Source organism: Corvus kubaryi, unplaced genomic scaffold, assembly GCF_017639235.1.
Source record: "Corvus kubaryi isolate FWS band 111438036 unplaced genomic scaffold, C.kubaryi_AGA036_p1.0 129, whole genome shotgun sequence".
In the NCBI taxonomy this organism is placed as follows: Eukaryota; Metazoa; Chordata; class Aves; order Passeriformes; family Corvidae; genus Corvus; species Corvus kubaryi.
This window is the reverse complement of record NW_024580664.1, coordinates 1,045,883-1,059,459: the sequence shown is the minus strand read 5'-3', so window position 1 is coordinate 1,059,459 and position 13,577 is coordinate 1,045,883. Positions and strand designations below refer to the sequence as shown.

General features: G+C 37.4%; 1 protein-coding gene across 6 annotated transcripts in view; it reads right to left on the bottom strand.

Moving 5' to 3' along the window:
- Nucleotides 1-13,577, bottom strand: part of VEZT (vezatin, adherens junctions transmembrane protein) — a 60,374-nt gene that overhangs the window by 32,997 nt on the left and 13,800 nt on the right. For all 6 annotated transcript variants that reach the window (XM_042025902.1, XM_042025911.1, XM_042025940.1 and 3 more), the window contains 4 exons: nt 11,947-12,081; nt 6,673-6,762; nt 4,336-4,511; nt 1,610-1,885 (listed from right to left, as the gene is read on the bottom strand). In XM_042025902.1, the coding sequence (XP_041881836.1) occupies nt 1,610-1,885; nt 4,336-4,511; nt 6,673-6,762; nt 11,947-12,081 (677 nt within the window). The remainder of the gene's footprint in view (nt 1-1,609; nt 1,886-4,335; nt 4,512-6,672; nt 6,763-11,946; nt 12,082-13,577) is intronic.

Here is a 13,577-nt window from a genome sequence, read left to right as displayed (position 1 = left end):
CACAAAGAGCTACCCAAAGCAAAGAATTTCACATTGCCCTGTGCAGCAGCATCTCTTGCATATGTGGAGGAAGAAAAGGACACTCTCGAGTCAGAACTCCCTCTAGGCTGAACCAACCCAAAACTTGTACAGCACCGACTTCTTTATACTGTCCAGTTGTTCCTGGAGGAACTGGCTGGATGCTGGCACACTCAGACTTCTCCCACTCCATCCATATGTCAAAGTCTTTTGAAAAGCTTGCCAAAGTTTCAAGTAAAGAAGCTATTAGATCAAGCATCAGCTTAAAGACCAGTCTGTTTTTTATTAATCTGTTATCTAAGATATGTAGTAAAAGAACAAGGCAGCAGCAATTTAGACATTGACCACAAGTTCGTTTGCTTAAACTTAGGCAAAAATCCAAATGTTTTTCTCATCTGTAATTTGGACAAGCCTGAACAATAATTTCTTTTAAGAACCCGTTTGCAAAGATAAGACTGCCTATTGCTCAAGTATATGCTTCTTCAGCAAAAAAACAGACCAAAACAAAAATCACATAGCTAGGCAGACTGAAGACATGCTTATGCATTCCAAAGGGAGAATGAAACATTTCTTCAATGAAGTACACTGAAGGTATCTCAAGCTAGAAAATTAATCCAAAATTTTAAGTCTGAAGTTGCAAACTTGCATGTAAGAACATGTGTCTGAATGTAGAATAGTTGGTCTAGCACAACTACTGGATAAACATCTTCTTGGTGCCCGCAAGGGAATTTTTGATTTTTTTTTTAGAAGTTGACTGTATTTTAGGTGTTGGTGTTTCCCACCTCCTTTAGCCTTAAGCAGAACTAGCACAGATCTGGATTCACCATAGGTGGTTACAATGCAAAAGCATCCACGGCAATGAGAGTGCACAGAAACAGGCCTGTTGGCTTTGGAGTCACTGCATACACTGAACAATTTCTGATGTCCTTTCACATGGCAAATAAGCAAAACTTACCAAATAACTACAAGAGCTAAATAATCAGAAGCACTTTTGCATCTCTTAAGTGAAAGAGAGCAAATAATTTAAGAATCTAAATGTTTCAACAATTGTATGCAAGAAAAAAATGTTAACTAATGTTAACTTTACTTGAGGTGGGAAATGATGTTTGATGGTCTTTGCTGATTGCTGTGTCCTCACTACTTCAGACTGTTCTTTGTTAAATAAAAATAGAATGGTTTTCATGTCATCCTGTTTCCTAAAATATGAGTGATTACTTGCAGATCAGTTTATTTACATAGAATTGGTAATGTAAGAGAAAACTCTCTAAATGACTCCCCAAAATAGTTAACTAACTTAGTTCAAAGTCCATTTGCTCATATATTTCATTGCTAGCAACACAGGACATTTCAAAGGCATATGAGTTTTGTGAGACTTAATTCACCTTCAGGATGTAGGGTTTTAACACTGAGTTGTTAGAATTCATACTTCTAGTATGAATGGTAATTACACTGTTTTATGTAAATGAAAACCTTTAAGTATTATGTTTTTCAGTAATTCCACTTGTTATGGGAGACAGTGTAATGAGACAATTTTAGACAACACCTGGTTTGAATGGATCTGTGTATTAAATAAAGTGAAATACAGACTCACAGGGTAAATCCTCTGGAAATTACTTCGGTCTCTTGAATGAGTCGCAGAGCTTTCCTCACGAGATTAGTGAAAGCTCGGCTATTCGCCACTGTTTCTTCCAGCTGGATACAGTATTTTCGCAGGGACATTTGCAGCTTGGCTGTCCTCCATGTGCCCCACACTCTAAAAACTGCATAGACAAGCAGCACTGGTCCGCACAGCAGCCATGATGATTCCTTCCACCACGAAGGAAACATAAGCAGTGCACTTACAAAGGCAAGGAACAGCGAGACATCCCTGCAAACAGAGACAGGATCACCAACCACACATTACTGAGGGCAAACAAGTGGGAAAATCACAAAGTTTTCAGCTACAGTTGAGATTACAACATCTTATTATGGGGCTTTTATGTAGGTCCTGAAGGGAGCTGTAAACACTGAAAACTACTCCTAGGTGGCAGGTTTAGATGAATACATACATGATATTACTTGGCTGGTATACTCTAAGGAAACCTTTCTTCAGCTTTTTTACAGCCTGAGTAGGAGAGTAATGTACCACTTTGAAAGGTCAGTTTCTCTTACACATATGACTTAAAAAAAAATAGAAAAGAAAATAAAAAAAGAAAAAAAACTGACTACTCAGCATTATAAGCCAGGGCGTGTAGGAACTGTAATATCTGTACTTCCAGGTTCAAGAGTACAGTAGGGAAGGGCATGTTTCTTTTGGTAGCAAATCCCTCAAGTAGTGCCAGCTGTATTTTTTCTAGAGTCTGACTCATTTAACTTGGACACCAATGCACCGCTAGTTTCTAACACAATTTTATAAAGATAGCTTGAATAATCATTTAAAATAATTTGGCACCTTTTGAAAATCCTTAAAGAATAGAGTTCCTAGTATCTCAGTTATTTCTCAAAGACATTTAAAAAGCTTATAAAGTTGTTACTTTCCTCTATAAAAATTCAACATAAATAAGTAACTGCTAGAAAACACACTGTGTTTCATATATATTATTACCCACTTTTGTAAAATAATCACAATCTTCAGAGAGATGGATGAGATACCAGCTTCAAGGTGCATTACAACTATAATTTTCCAGAATGTTTTCAATGAAAAACATTTTTTTCCATTATCCCTTAAAGCTGTGAATCCTGCATTTAGGTTCAGAAGTATTCACAAGGAATATTTTTCCATTTCTAAAATAAGACACAATCTCTGAGTTTCTATTTCCTGGACAGTTTTGTGGTCAAATTTCAACCAGCTTTACAAGTGTTAACTCTTTAGGGTTACTGACAGGTTTCAGTAAAGGTCCAGGGTTAAAATATTCCAAATATGTAACTACCTATAAAAGGGACAGACACAGTCTCTAACTTCCTTGGTACATTAAAAAAATAAAGTCCCACAAATAAAATAAATCACAGCAATGAAAGACTAGAAGGGATTCAAGAGCTCACTTTGTTCATTTTCAGCTTCTGGTTGGTTGACCCAGATCATCACGGACAGACCAAAGATGAAAATGGAGACTCCACAACCCATGCCATAGCTATTCCAACTCCTAAGTATCCTTAGAATTCAAAAGATTTCCCCCAAGTCCCAGTTTGAATCAGTGGCAGATTAATTGCATTATTCTTCCTCCTATCCTTCCCTTTTCTGAACAGAACAAATGATGACTGATCACCACCTTGTACACATTCTAACACTATTCACCGCAGCAATATGCAGATCCTTTTCTGGAGTACTACTGCGTACCCAGCTATTCATCACTTGGTGTTTATTAACTTTACTTTTCCTTCCCAAGTGTAAACGTTTGTCTTTATTGAATTTTCTATCGTTTTCAAGGTATTTCTCCAAGCTAATGTTGACCTCTAGTCTATGAAAACACAAACTTGGTGTCATCTGGAAGGTGAACAACATTCACAAATTTTGTAAGTGTACTTTATCAGCTGAAAGTTAAAGAAACTGAATAATGCTAGGACCAGAAAAATCTGTTTCAAAAGTTCTCGTTTGGCAGAGAGCATCAATAATAACATAACTTAAACAGTTGAGGTGTGACTCCATAATAATTTCATCTACTTTTTAGTTTATGTATGAGAAAATAGCACTGACCCATATTATGCAATATTTTTTTCTACTGATTCCCGCATTTCCAAGCAAGATACTCTGTCAGAACAACCACTGGTGGTATTTTTTAAATACAGGTGGTAGCTGTTCAGATACTGCTGCAGTCAGCTCCTTCAGTATTCTTGAGTGAATTCCACAACTCTGCTGACTTCAATGCATCTTACTAAAATATTCTGTAGTTTATTCTTCTGATATTCTATGTTTGAAAATTAATTGCACATCCCACCTCACCTCCCCCCACCCACAACATATTTTATGAAGACCACACCAAAATAAACACTTTTCAATTCAGTCTTCACAATCATGTCTCATTTATCAAAATCACCTCTATATAGTTTCAGAAATTAATGAACTAATCAGCTATGTTAGTTCTTCCTTATGGAATATATCAGTTTGGGAGTATTCACTCATGCTCATGTAGTTATCTCAGATTAAAATTCACTCTTTCAACAAAATGCCCAATGAAAAAAAACATGCTTATACAAAAATCCGGGGACTATTAGAATAAAGACCCAAGGACGTGAGAAAAAATATAGTTACTTTAATGTTGCATTTTATCTCAAGAATGCACAATATATTTTTTGCTTTTTTCTCAGTGAATATAACAGTAGATATCCTCAATACAATACCAAATATTAGGAGTTGCTAGGGAGCGTAGCGTTGGAAGCTGCCTGTTTTCCTGTTGCTTACACTGCCCTGCAGACAGGATACTGGGGTCAAGGAATTCAATCAGTTCCACATCCTCCTGCAGCAGAACTTCCTGTTGCAGGATGGTACGGAGCGTGTCAAATCGAAATCCGACATCCTTACCACATAGAAATGGGCAGGAGAAAAAACAGGCATTAGTAAAGAATATGCAAATTCTTAAAATTAAGTTAGCAAAACAAGGAAAACACCCACACACACTACACTTTACTGACAACAATCTGTTCCCAGAGTACAGGAATGTTTTCAGATATATCACAAGTAGCTACATTTTATTAAACTTGTTTAGCTTTAAAAGCTCACACACTACCTAGCAGTTCAGGCTTGCAGGATGCATCACACTGACTTTGTAATCTGACCTAGATAGTAACAATAACTGGAAACAGGCCACAGAGTATGCCAATATATTTGCATAAGAATCAGAGAGGTATTGTATCTATCAGATCATTAAAAAAACCAGAAAATACTTTTTTTTAAAATGTCGTGACATCATTTACGTCATTAACAAACAACCAAAACTTAGAGAAAGAAAGAGAGATATTGCAAATTAGTCAACAAAAAGTCACTTGTGGACACTTAGTAACAGTAGGGTCAATGCACTGGACTGAAGCCCGAAGCCACGGCAGTGGAGTACTCTCCTGCAGGATTCTGTACCTTTCCCAAGGGAACTCAATCCAAGCATGAAACAGCATGGGGCTCCAAAGACCTCACACTTGCTAAACTCCAGATAAATTTCAGGGAGTTCCTTATTTGTGAATTTGATGCCATAAGCATTTGCTACTTTCTTCCCCAACTATAGCTCTTGAAGACAAATAGACAACTCTTGAAGACAAATACAACCATCAGAGAAGCCCCCTGAAATTGTCATTTGAATACTGCACCAAACCACAATTACTTCAAGTTAAGAATGCCATAACAAAACCCAGCGAACACTGAACATGTGCATCCCTGCATCTAGCTAATTACAGGAGAGAAAAGAGAATATTTCTGAAAAGTCTCTAATAGAAACTTTTAACACAAGTGTGACATTTCACAGTACAAAATCTGTTTCATTCTGTCACTGACAGAATGAGATTCTTTATGAAACCATAAGATAGCTAGTTTAGAAATTTAATTCCATGCACAGATGTCACCTCAGATAACTTTCATTCTACTTTTAATGGAAAACATTTGTTTCAGGACTGTGTGCAAGAGGAAACTCTGCCCTCCTCCGACGCATCCTGTGTCATTTCAGAACTCTACTGTAGTATGCAGCAGGACAAACATGTTTTCCATGTTCTTGGGTTACGTCTTCATCTCAAGAAAGTAAGGCTAAAAATTGCTGTTAAGATAATACCCTCGATTCATAGGGAAGAGGGAGGAAGAAAAAAGTCAATCAAAGATCACTGATGAGAGATTTTCAGAGGAAATTTTGTCCTCCTGAGATAAAGGAGAACTGAGATACAGCAGAACTCTGTGAGAAGTGGAAAATTCTAATTTCTCATGCTGCTTAACATTTTCTTTTGAAACTCCATTTGAGGACATCATCCCTACATTGTAGTAGAAAAAAACAAATCAAAATTCTAGATTCTGGAACAGTCTGACTAAAGTGACATTTGCAAGCCATACTAGGAGTGTGAAGGAGCTGGGTACAAGTTAAAGCAGATCTGAGACAAGCCCAGACTGGAAAGCAGTGCTGCAGAGAAAGAGCAAACAAAGTTTGATTTGCCTTTCCCAAATGCAGAAGCCCTGTAGAGAGCAGTGCAGAAGCAAAGAGGCCAGAATTGGTCCAGGGCCAGTACAGCCGCACTGTGGTGGTGCTGGGCCTGAACTAACAAGCTGAAACAGAGGGTGAAGCAATACTCAGCTGAAGCTCTAGAACCTTCTGTCTTAGGTGGTCTCTACAAGGCACTAGGCTGCAACACATGGACTTTCTCAGCCAGCGTCTCCCCACTGCTTTCCACCAAAGGGGTACCCATACTGCAATTAAACTCATTTCAGCTTTCAAGAATTTCTTTAATTTCTCACGTATTTTTTTTTTATTATCTTCCACAGTTTGAACATCTTCAACCTGGCTACTGATACTGTTCCTGTCCTTTTGTGCCCAATTCGGCACAGTAACTGAAAACCAGAATAAGGATTATCTAAAGAATAAGTAAAACTCTTAGAGCCAAACCCAACAATACAGACCAAAGATGATGTTCAGAGGATGAGATACAGAGCAGAGGAAGACCTGTGGATTAGGAAAGGAAATGGAAAAATAAAAAAAAGTGATCACTTACCAGTCGGTGAAGTATGTCATCATTTTTCTTATACTGTGGAAAAGGAAACCAGCTTCTAAAAAACTCAACTAGTTTTGACAGGATGCTTTGCTGAAAGGAACAGAAATTACTCCAATTAAAAATAAAAACAAACAAAAAACCAAAGCCAAAATTAAATAAATAACAACAGACAATGCCTTTATTTCTGCATTTGATTTTCTTGTTAACTCAGACCCAAGTACCTGTAAGGAAGTTTCACTTACTGCGTCTGGCCTAACTTCAGAGTACACTAAGAGAACATCTGCTTCCCGTCAGTTTGCTTGTGAACAAGAGAATAAAATATAACCTTCAGTAACTCCACTTATTTGGAGCATAAAAGATTGTTATGTTGTTCTGCTAAAAATAACTACAGCTAAGATTAGATTGATCTCAAGTTGGCAGCTACTGCATTGATATGAAAGACTTTCTCTCTCCTGGGGGATAAAAAACCTGAAGGTTAAATGACTGACAGGCTGAAGAAAAGTGAAAAGACAGGGACAGGGACAACCTCTCCTCAGCAGCCCACTGCAGCTTGAGCACAAGATTCCAAAGGAGCTGTGAATAGAGGCAGGAAGAGTGATGGTAAGAAGAAAAAATGCCCCAGAAATTCCCTGTCCACACCAGTGTGTGCCACCAGGTATTTTGTCTCTATGCTGCTTCCCATGCAACCTATAAATCCATGCTTTTGTCTGAGCTGTAAACATAACTTCAAATGCCACTAATAGAGGGACTCCCTCTCAGTCATCACACATTCTACTCATGTATCTTCCTAAAACAAGATGCATGACAGATTATAACTGAATAGATGCATGGTTTTGCTTCAGTCTGCAGCCATTCAATGAACAAAAAAACCAGCAGCTTTTGACACATCGTTGTATCTACTTACCTCAGACTAAACTGACAGGAAGTATTTTTCAAAATATTTACTTATATATATTTCATGAATTCTGAGGCCCTGTCTCAATCTTCAGACTGCTGACATGTAATACAACCAAATAAAATGTATGCCAAAAAAAATTAATTGTGAAGAGCTTACATTTTGTGGCATACTGTTTTAAAATAATAAAACAAAACCCCATACAGATTCTAATAGCTCAATGTATAAAAGGTGACAGCTTCTGTTTCTCCTTCTTGTTGGTTTTGTTGTTGTTTTGTTTTGTTTTGTTTTTTATTCCCTTCTTGTTTGTTTAACCCAAGCAACAGGAGCTGAGAGTTTTGTAGTTAACCTGTGACCAGCCTGACAGCCTTCTGAAAGGCAGTGTGACCAGTGTGGTGCAGCAGCCAGGGAAGAACAGCCTTAACATCAGGAACTGTCACCCTAAAGCCCTTATGCTACACAGTTTTTGAAACAACTTATTTTGGTGCCCATTTAAGTAATCTAACTCAAGCTTTTCTTTACAAATGTCTCATCTTTCTGTGTACAGTTAGATTTTGAGATCCATGCCACAAGGAAGTGTTTTTAGGTCAGTGGAGCAGTAAACCAGTAACAGGGATCTCATAATGATAGCTCTTCCTGAAACACTGACATCATTGTGGCTTATTAGGAGCTACCCCAGCAATGCACACTTGAGACTATGGAATAAATCCAAGTGATTGTATTTTGATGTTGCTCAAGGGCAATGACATAAGTCAGAAGACTGTCACTAATTGCAGCACTAGATTATCTTTCAAGTTTCTTACAGAGTGGTGCAAAAGGAAATAAAATTTTCTGATCACAATTTTTAGAAAATTGAAATCAAATAAACAAAGGTCTTGCTCTGCATTTGAATTTCAGACATATTTCACTGCGAAGTACTTACTCTTCCCTGTACACTGAAAGCAGGGTACAGAAAGAATCATCCATTTAATTTAAGACTATGCCTCTTGAAGCCTATCATTTTCAACTGCTTAGCCTTTGTAAGTATTTGGATTTTCATAATGAACATTTAAAGCTACACTAAGGATAGTTTTAAACTTCTACCAGCTTACTAAACTAGACTGTGGAGTTACTGAAAAAAAAAACCCTAGTGTGCTACTTAAGCAATCTTTTAGTTTATTCTCCATGGTTGAGTTTAAAAATAAAAATCTGAGCTTGCATAAACACTCAACAGGCAAGTCAGTGCTTGAAAATACAAAGCAAGACAACCCACTGTCTTGGGCTGTGACCCAACAGAGTACAGCAACACAATGAATTATTCGGATCCTTGGAATATTGTCTCACAGTTTGCATTCCCACTGGGAGTGTTACTGACAAGTAAAACTACTTTCACCAACACACAAGTCAGGTCATGTTGCCAATGCTTCTGGAGTATTCTTCTTACAGCTTTAGAACAACACTCAGTCAAACTCTCTGTAAACAAATAAAAAAGATGCATAACTCCTAACATTTAAAAAAATACTAGCATAGTACATACACATTTTAGATAAATTAATTTGAATCTAAAAAAGAATTCTAGGGACTATTTTTCTTTTGTAGAGAAATTCTGTGCACTTCAGAAGAAGATAATGCTACACATTGAATACCTTGCCTTAAGTGGGTGGGAGCCCCAGCAAAGGCAAAGGATGGTCCCTCTGCCATCCCACATCAGGTCACCTGCACAGCTACTGAGGGCTAGCCCCAACACGACCCTCAGTAGCTGCACCAAGACCAGCTCTGCTCTAATGATAAAATATCATCATATCTAAGGTGTGACAGTATAAACAATTTAAACATTCGGGTACGCACAGCAGTCTAGGAAAATGACTGAGAAAGGAAAGATGTAAATGGGAAGTGATAAATTCTGTAAAGATCAGGCAGAATTACCAAAATGGGATTTAATTCCAGAAAACAAGTGTAGGAGCTCTTGCTAACAGTACTTTTGAGTATCAAGTGATCACAAGACCAGGACTTGAGCTGGAACTTTCTCCAGAGATTGGCACAGCCAAGAACACTGCACTTACAATTACTATGCTGAATCACATCTCCATAATCCCTCAGATGGGAGCTTGGCATTTCATCAGCCTCTAGAACACAACCTTTAAACACCTTCACAGCTTTTTAACTCAGTGTTCATTAAGACCATATTCTGATTAAAACAAGGCCAAAAAACCACCACCAAAACCACACACCCTGAGAAATATTTAAGAAGTGCTTCAAATTCAACCGGTGCCTCTGCCTTTCCTTAAGCCTGAACCACACACTCTGCTTGGCAGCACAGCAAGATGCAACAGAAACATTTGTATCAGTCACTAGGAACCTCGTTTTCTTCCCAGATCTGTTTTTTTCAGTCCCTGAAGATCCCAAAGTAGACCTTTGCCGTGCCAAATTCTTGCTGCATGTCACCAGCTTTCAGATGCTCAGGCTTCCCACTTGACAGAACACAAGAGGAGGAGACAATCTCAACTCAAAGACAAAGCAATACTCCGGCTTTTGCATTTTTATTTTAATAAAGTGTTTAAGGCATTTGGAAACTTGCTTTTCAGAACAGAAGGAAAGTGATATACACATACTGAGAATTATTCAGCATGGAACACCATTACTCCCTGTAATCATAGTTACATCAAGCCTCAAGGAAGATCATTTTATATTAGGACTGTGGGTAGGTACATATTCGAAGTCAGAAACCAATTATTTTCCAGATGTTTTAATATTTCTGTAGACTAGGCCAGTGAAGGCCAACAGAAGGGAAATGGTAACAGTCTCATGGAAAACTGAGGAAATGACTGGATAGGAATGCAAATTATTTGTCTGTATGTCATAAAAAAGTTGCAACAAAAAGCCTCAGATTCTCCTAAATCCAGTCTACTTTCCTAAATGTGTGGCCAGCTGCCTCTCCCTCATTTTCTTTCCTATTGAGACACCCTCCCAAAACAGGACACAGAAATCAAATGACAAAAACAGACTTTCTGACATCAAATTACAAAAGAAAAATGTTAACTTTTCCCAACCAGTACTGGAATTGCAGCAGGAAGAACCTATGACAATTTACCACTAGAAACTACACACAGGTTTCTTCCTCATTTCCACTATGTATCCTTGTCTAGACAGAGATGAGACGATGTGAACATCACCTACTATTTGCAAGAAATGGGCAGCCTGTTTTCACACACCCACTCACTCCCTTCAAGTTGCAAGGCAAACCATGAAGAATTACTTCTACATCTGACACAATACCGGAGGAATTGCTCCCAACATAATAAAATTAAGTGTAAAATGCTTGAGGGGAAGGGAGGGGAAAAAACCAGAATACCTGAGGTTTTTAAAAGCAGTGTATCCTAATACTTTTGAGGTTCTTAACCCCACAACACTTTCGTATAAAATTCAGTGGAAATTATATACACAAACACAATGTTATACTGATTTTCTGAGTGCCACAAAATTAACTATTCAAAATAATATAGCTAAGTGACAGTCCATGCATTACTTCATAGTAACCAACAGAACATCAGTAAGTTAAATATGTTGTCCTAATTTTTAATTAACAGTGAACAAATGTTAACATTTAATAAATACATAAATAAACATTTAATCAAAGTCTTCCTACACTAAGTCAGAATAGGTATCTTTAGTGTAAACACACCACACAACAGCCATTAGTTTTAAAGAGAAAATATATTTTCAGGTGGTTTCTTGTGGGTTACGGTGAGTGCCAGCTGACAACTCTGAAAAGCAAGCATAGTAAACCTAATATTTCCATGAATACTTTTAAAAGTAGCTCAAAATAAAGAAAATTGTGAGCTAAATCCTGATTTAAATTCAGCCTTGCTTTGTGACCAGTGATAGAAGCAATCATTATTACAAATGCAATAGCTATCCACATCAACTACCTCATTCAGACTGGTTATTGCATTTCTACTTCCCAGAAATCCTCTTTCTTAATATGTTTTGTCACAGACAAAGCTATACTTAGCAACTGAATGCCTGGGAAGGGCTAGAAACTATAAATATTCTGTTCTTGAAAATGACAGGTTCTATTCCCAGAATGTCATGCTAAGCTAACATAGTAAGATCCACTACATAAGATAATTTTCAACACTCAAAAAATTATTTATCAAAGCCTCTTGTTTTCCTAGCTTACATAAGTGCAAAGAAACACTCCAAACTATACTGATTAACCATGATTTTCCAAACACATCTGCAGACAAGAGATAACTGGTTGAGGTTTATTGTCTGGGGTTGTTTTCCTTTGTTTTTTTAAATACAGGAAGCGATTTCTCTCTGTTCTGATTTCTCCTATTTGTGAAGCACTGCAGTTCTCTTGTGAGAAGATCAATGCTCAGCAACAGGAGAGTGCTCACCTTCTGAGCAGCATGCACAGTCTGCTCTCTTTGGCTTTCCGCTGCTGCACATTGCTCTGCCTTCTGCGACACTGAGGAACATACTTCAAAATCTGTGTGTCCCAAATCCTGCAGATATTGGTAGAGTGGGGAATTCTGAAAAGAGAGTTAGAAAAAGAAAAACGAGAAAAAAACAATGTTAAAAATCATTCCATGTTTCCCACAAAACACCACTGTGAATTCAGCAACCACACAACCAGCAATGAATGGACTGAGAAATGGAAAAAAAAATTAGAAAAAGGCTTCTGCTCTCTCCAAGCATGGTACTAGTATTCTGGCTTTAAAAAAAAAAAGAAATCCCCTAGCACACAAAACCCAAAAAAACTCCACCCAACTTTTTTAAACTCCTAAAATGTAAATGATTAAAACTAATCATTTACAAACAGTCCTTAATAAAATAGAAAAAGTATGGAATTCTGATCACCAGAGAATGGTGATATTTAGAATGATTGGATATTTATCTATATAGACCTCTGAAATTTCTTCTTGTCATCTGCACCACATACCTAGATTTACTCAACTCTTATTTTCTGTTTACAACTATATATATGGCAGTATCTAGGACAGATTTGATGAAAACAATACCTAAGATAACTCCAGTTCTACTCAGGACATGTAAAGAGACTTCATTTTTAAGAGAAACTCTCAGCAATCTGATATAGCCTAGTTAGACAGGGATTAATTCTGACCCCTGAAAAATTTTATTAATGAGAGTATGCAAACACTAGCAAACTGCACAGGAAGAACACCAACATCTTAAGAATTTAACATACTATCAACCACAATACTGTATTTAAAAAGTAAAAACTTTAAATAAGGCACAGTTGTGGAGGTCTCCAGAAATAAGCACCAACAGAACATCTGCTACTAATTGTTACATCAACTTGCTGGTGCAAGTTGTGAAGGGCCCCCCTACTCTGACCATGTACCAACACAGCAAATCTCAAATCACTGCTTGCCACGCAATAAAACTTGGAAGCCATTATTCATATCAGCTGAACAAATTAACTAGTTACCTTTAGAAATTTTGTTAACCCCATCACCAAAGCGCTATTTTAATCCCTCTTACCTATTTAAAGCATGAAAAATCATACTTCTGTTTACTCTGTTTCAGTTACTCACAAGAGATTCAGCATCCAGTCATTACCTGAAACTTAAATATTCGTACCAACTCACAGGTGCAGACAATCACACTCACCCACAATGACAATGATTGTGCGAAACACTAGGATAGGTTAATGACTCATTTCCTTGTGAGAATATTTCCAGTGTGACCACACAATCCTACGGTTTTTCCAAGTACCCCTCTTCCACGGTTGAGTGCTTTTTCAAAATGCATCCAACTCTAATTAAACCGTGCTGTTCTGGACCGGCTGTTTCTCGCTAAGTAGAACGTGCTATTTTACCGGAATTCCTTAATTGAAATGGAAGAGAAAACATAATAGACTAGAATACTTGATCTATTTAAGACACTTAAATTCACCTAATAACTTCAGGACAAAACTCAGAATATGCATGGATATGCATAACCTTGTCTTCTTAAAATGGTTTTCATACAGAGCAAGGCTGTGCACTGCCAACACATCTGGAAC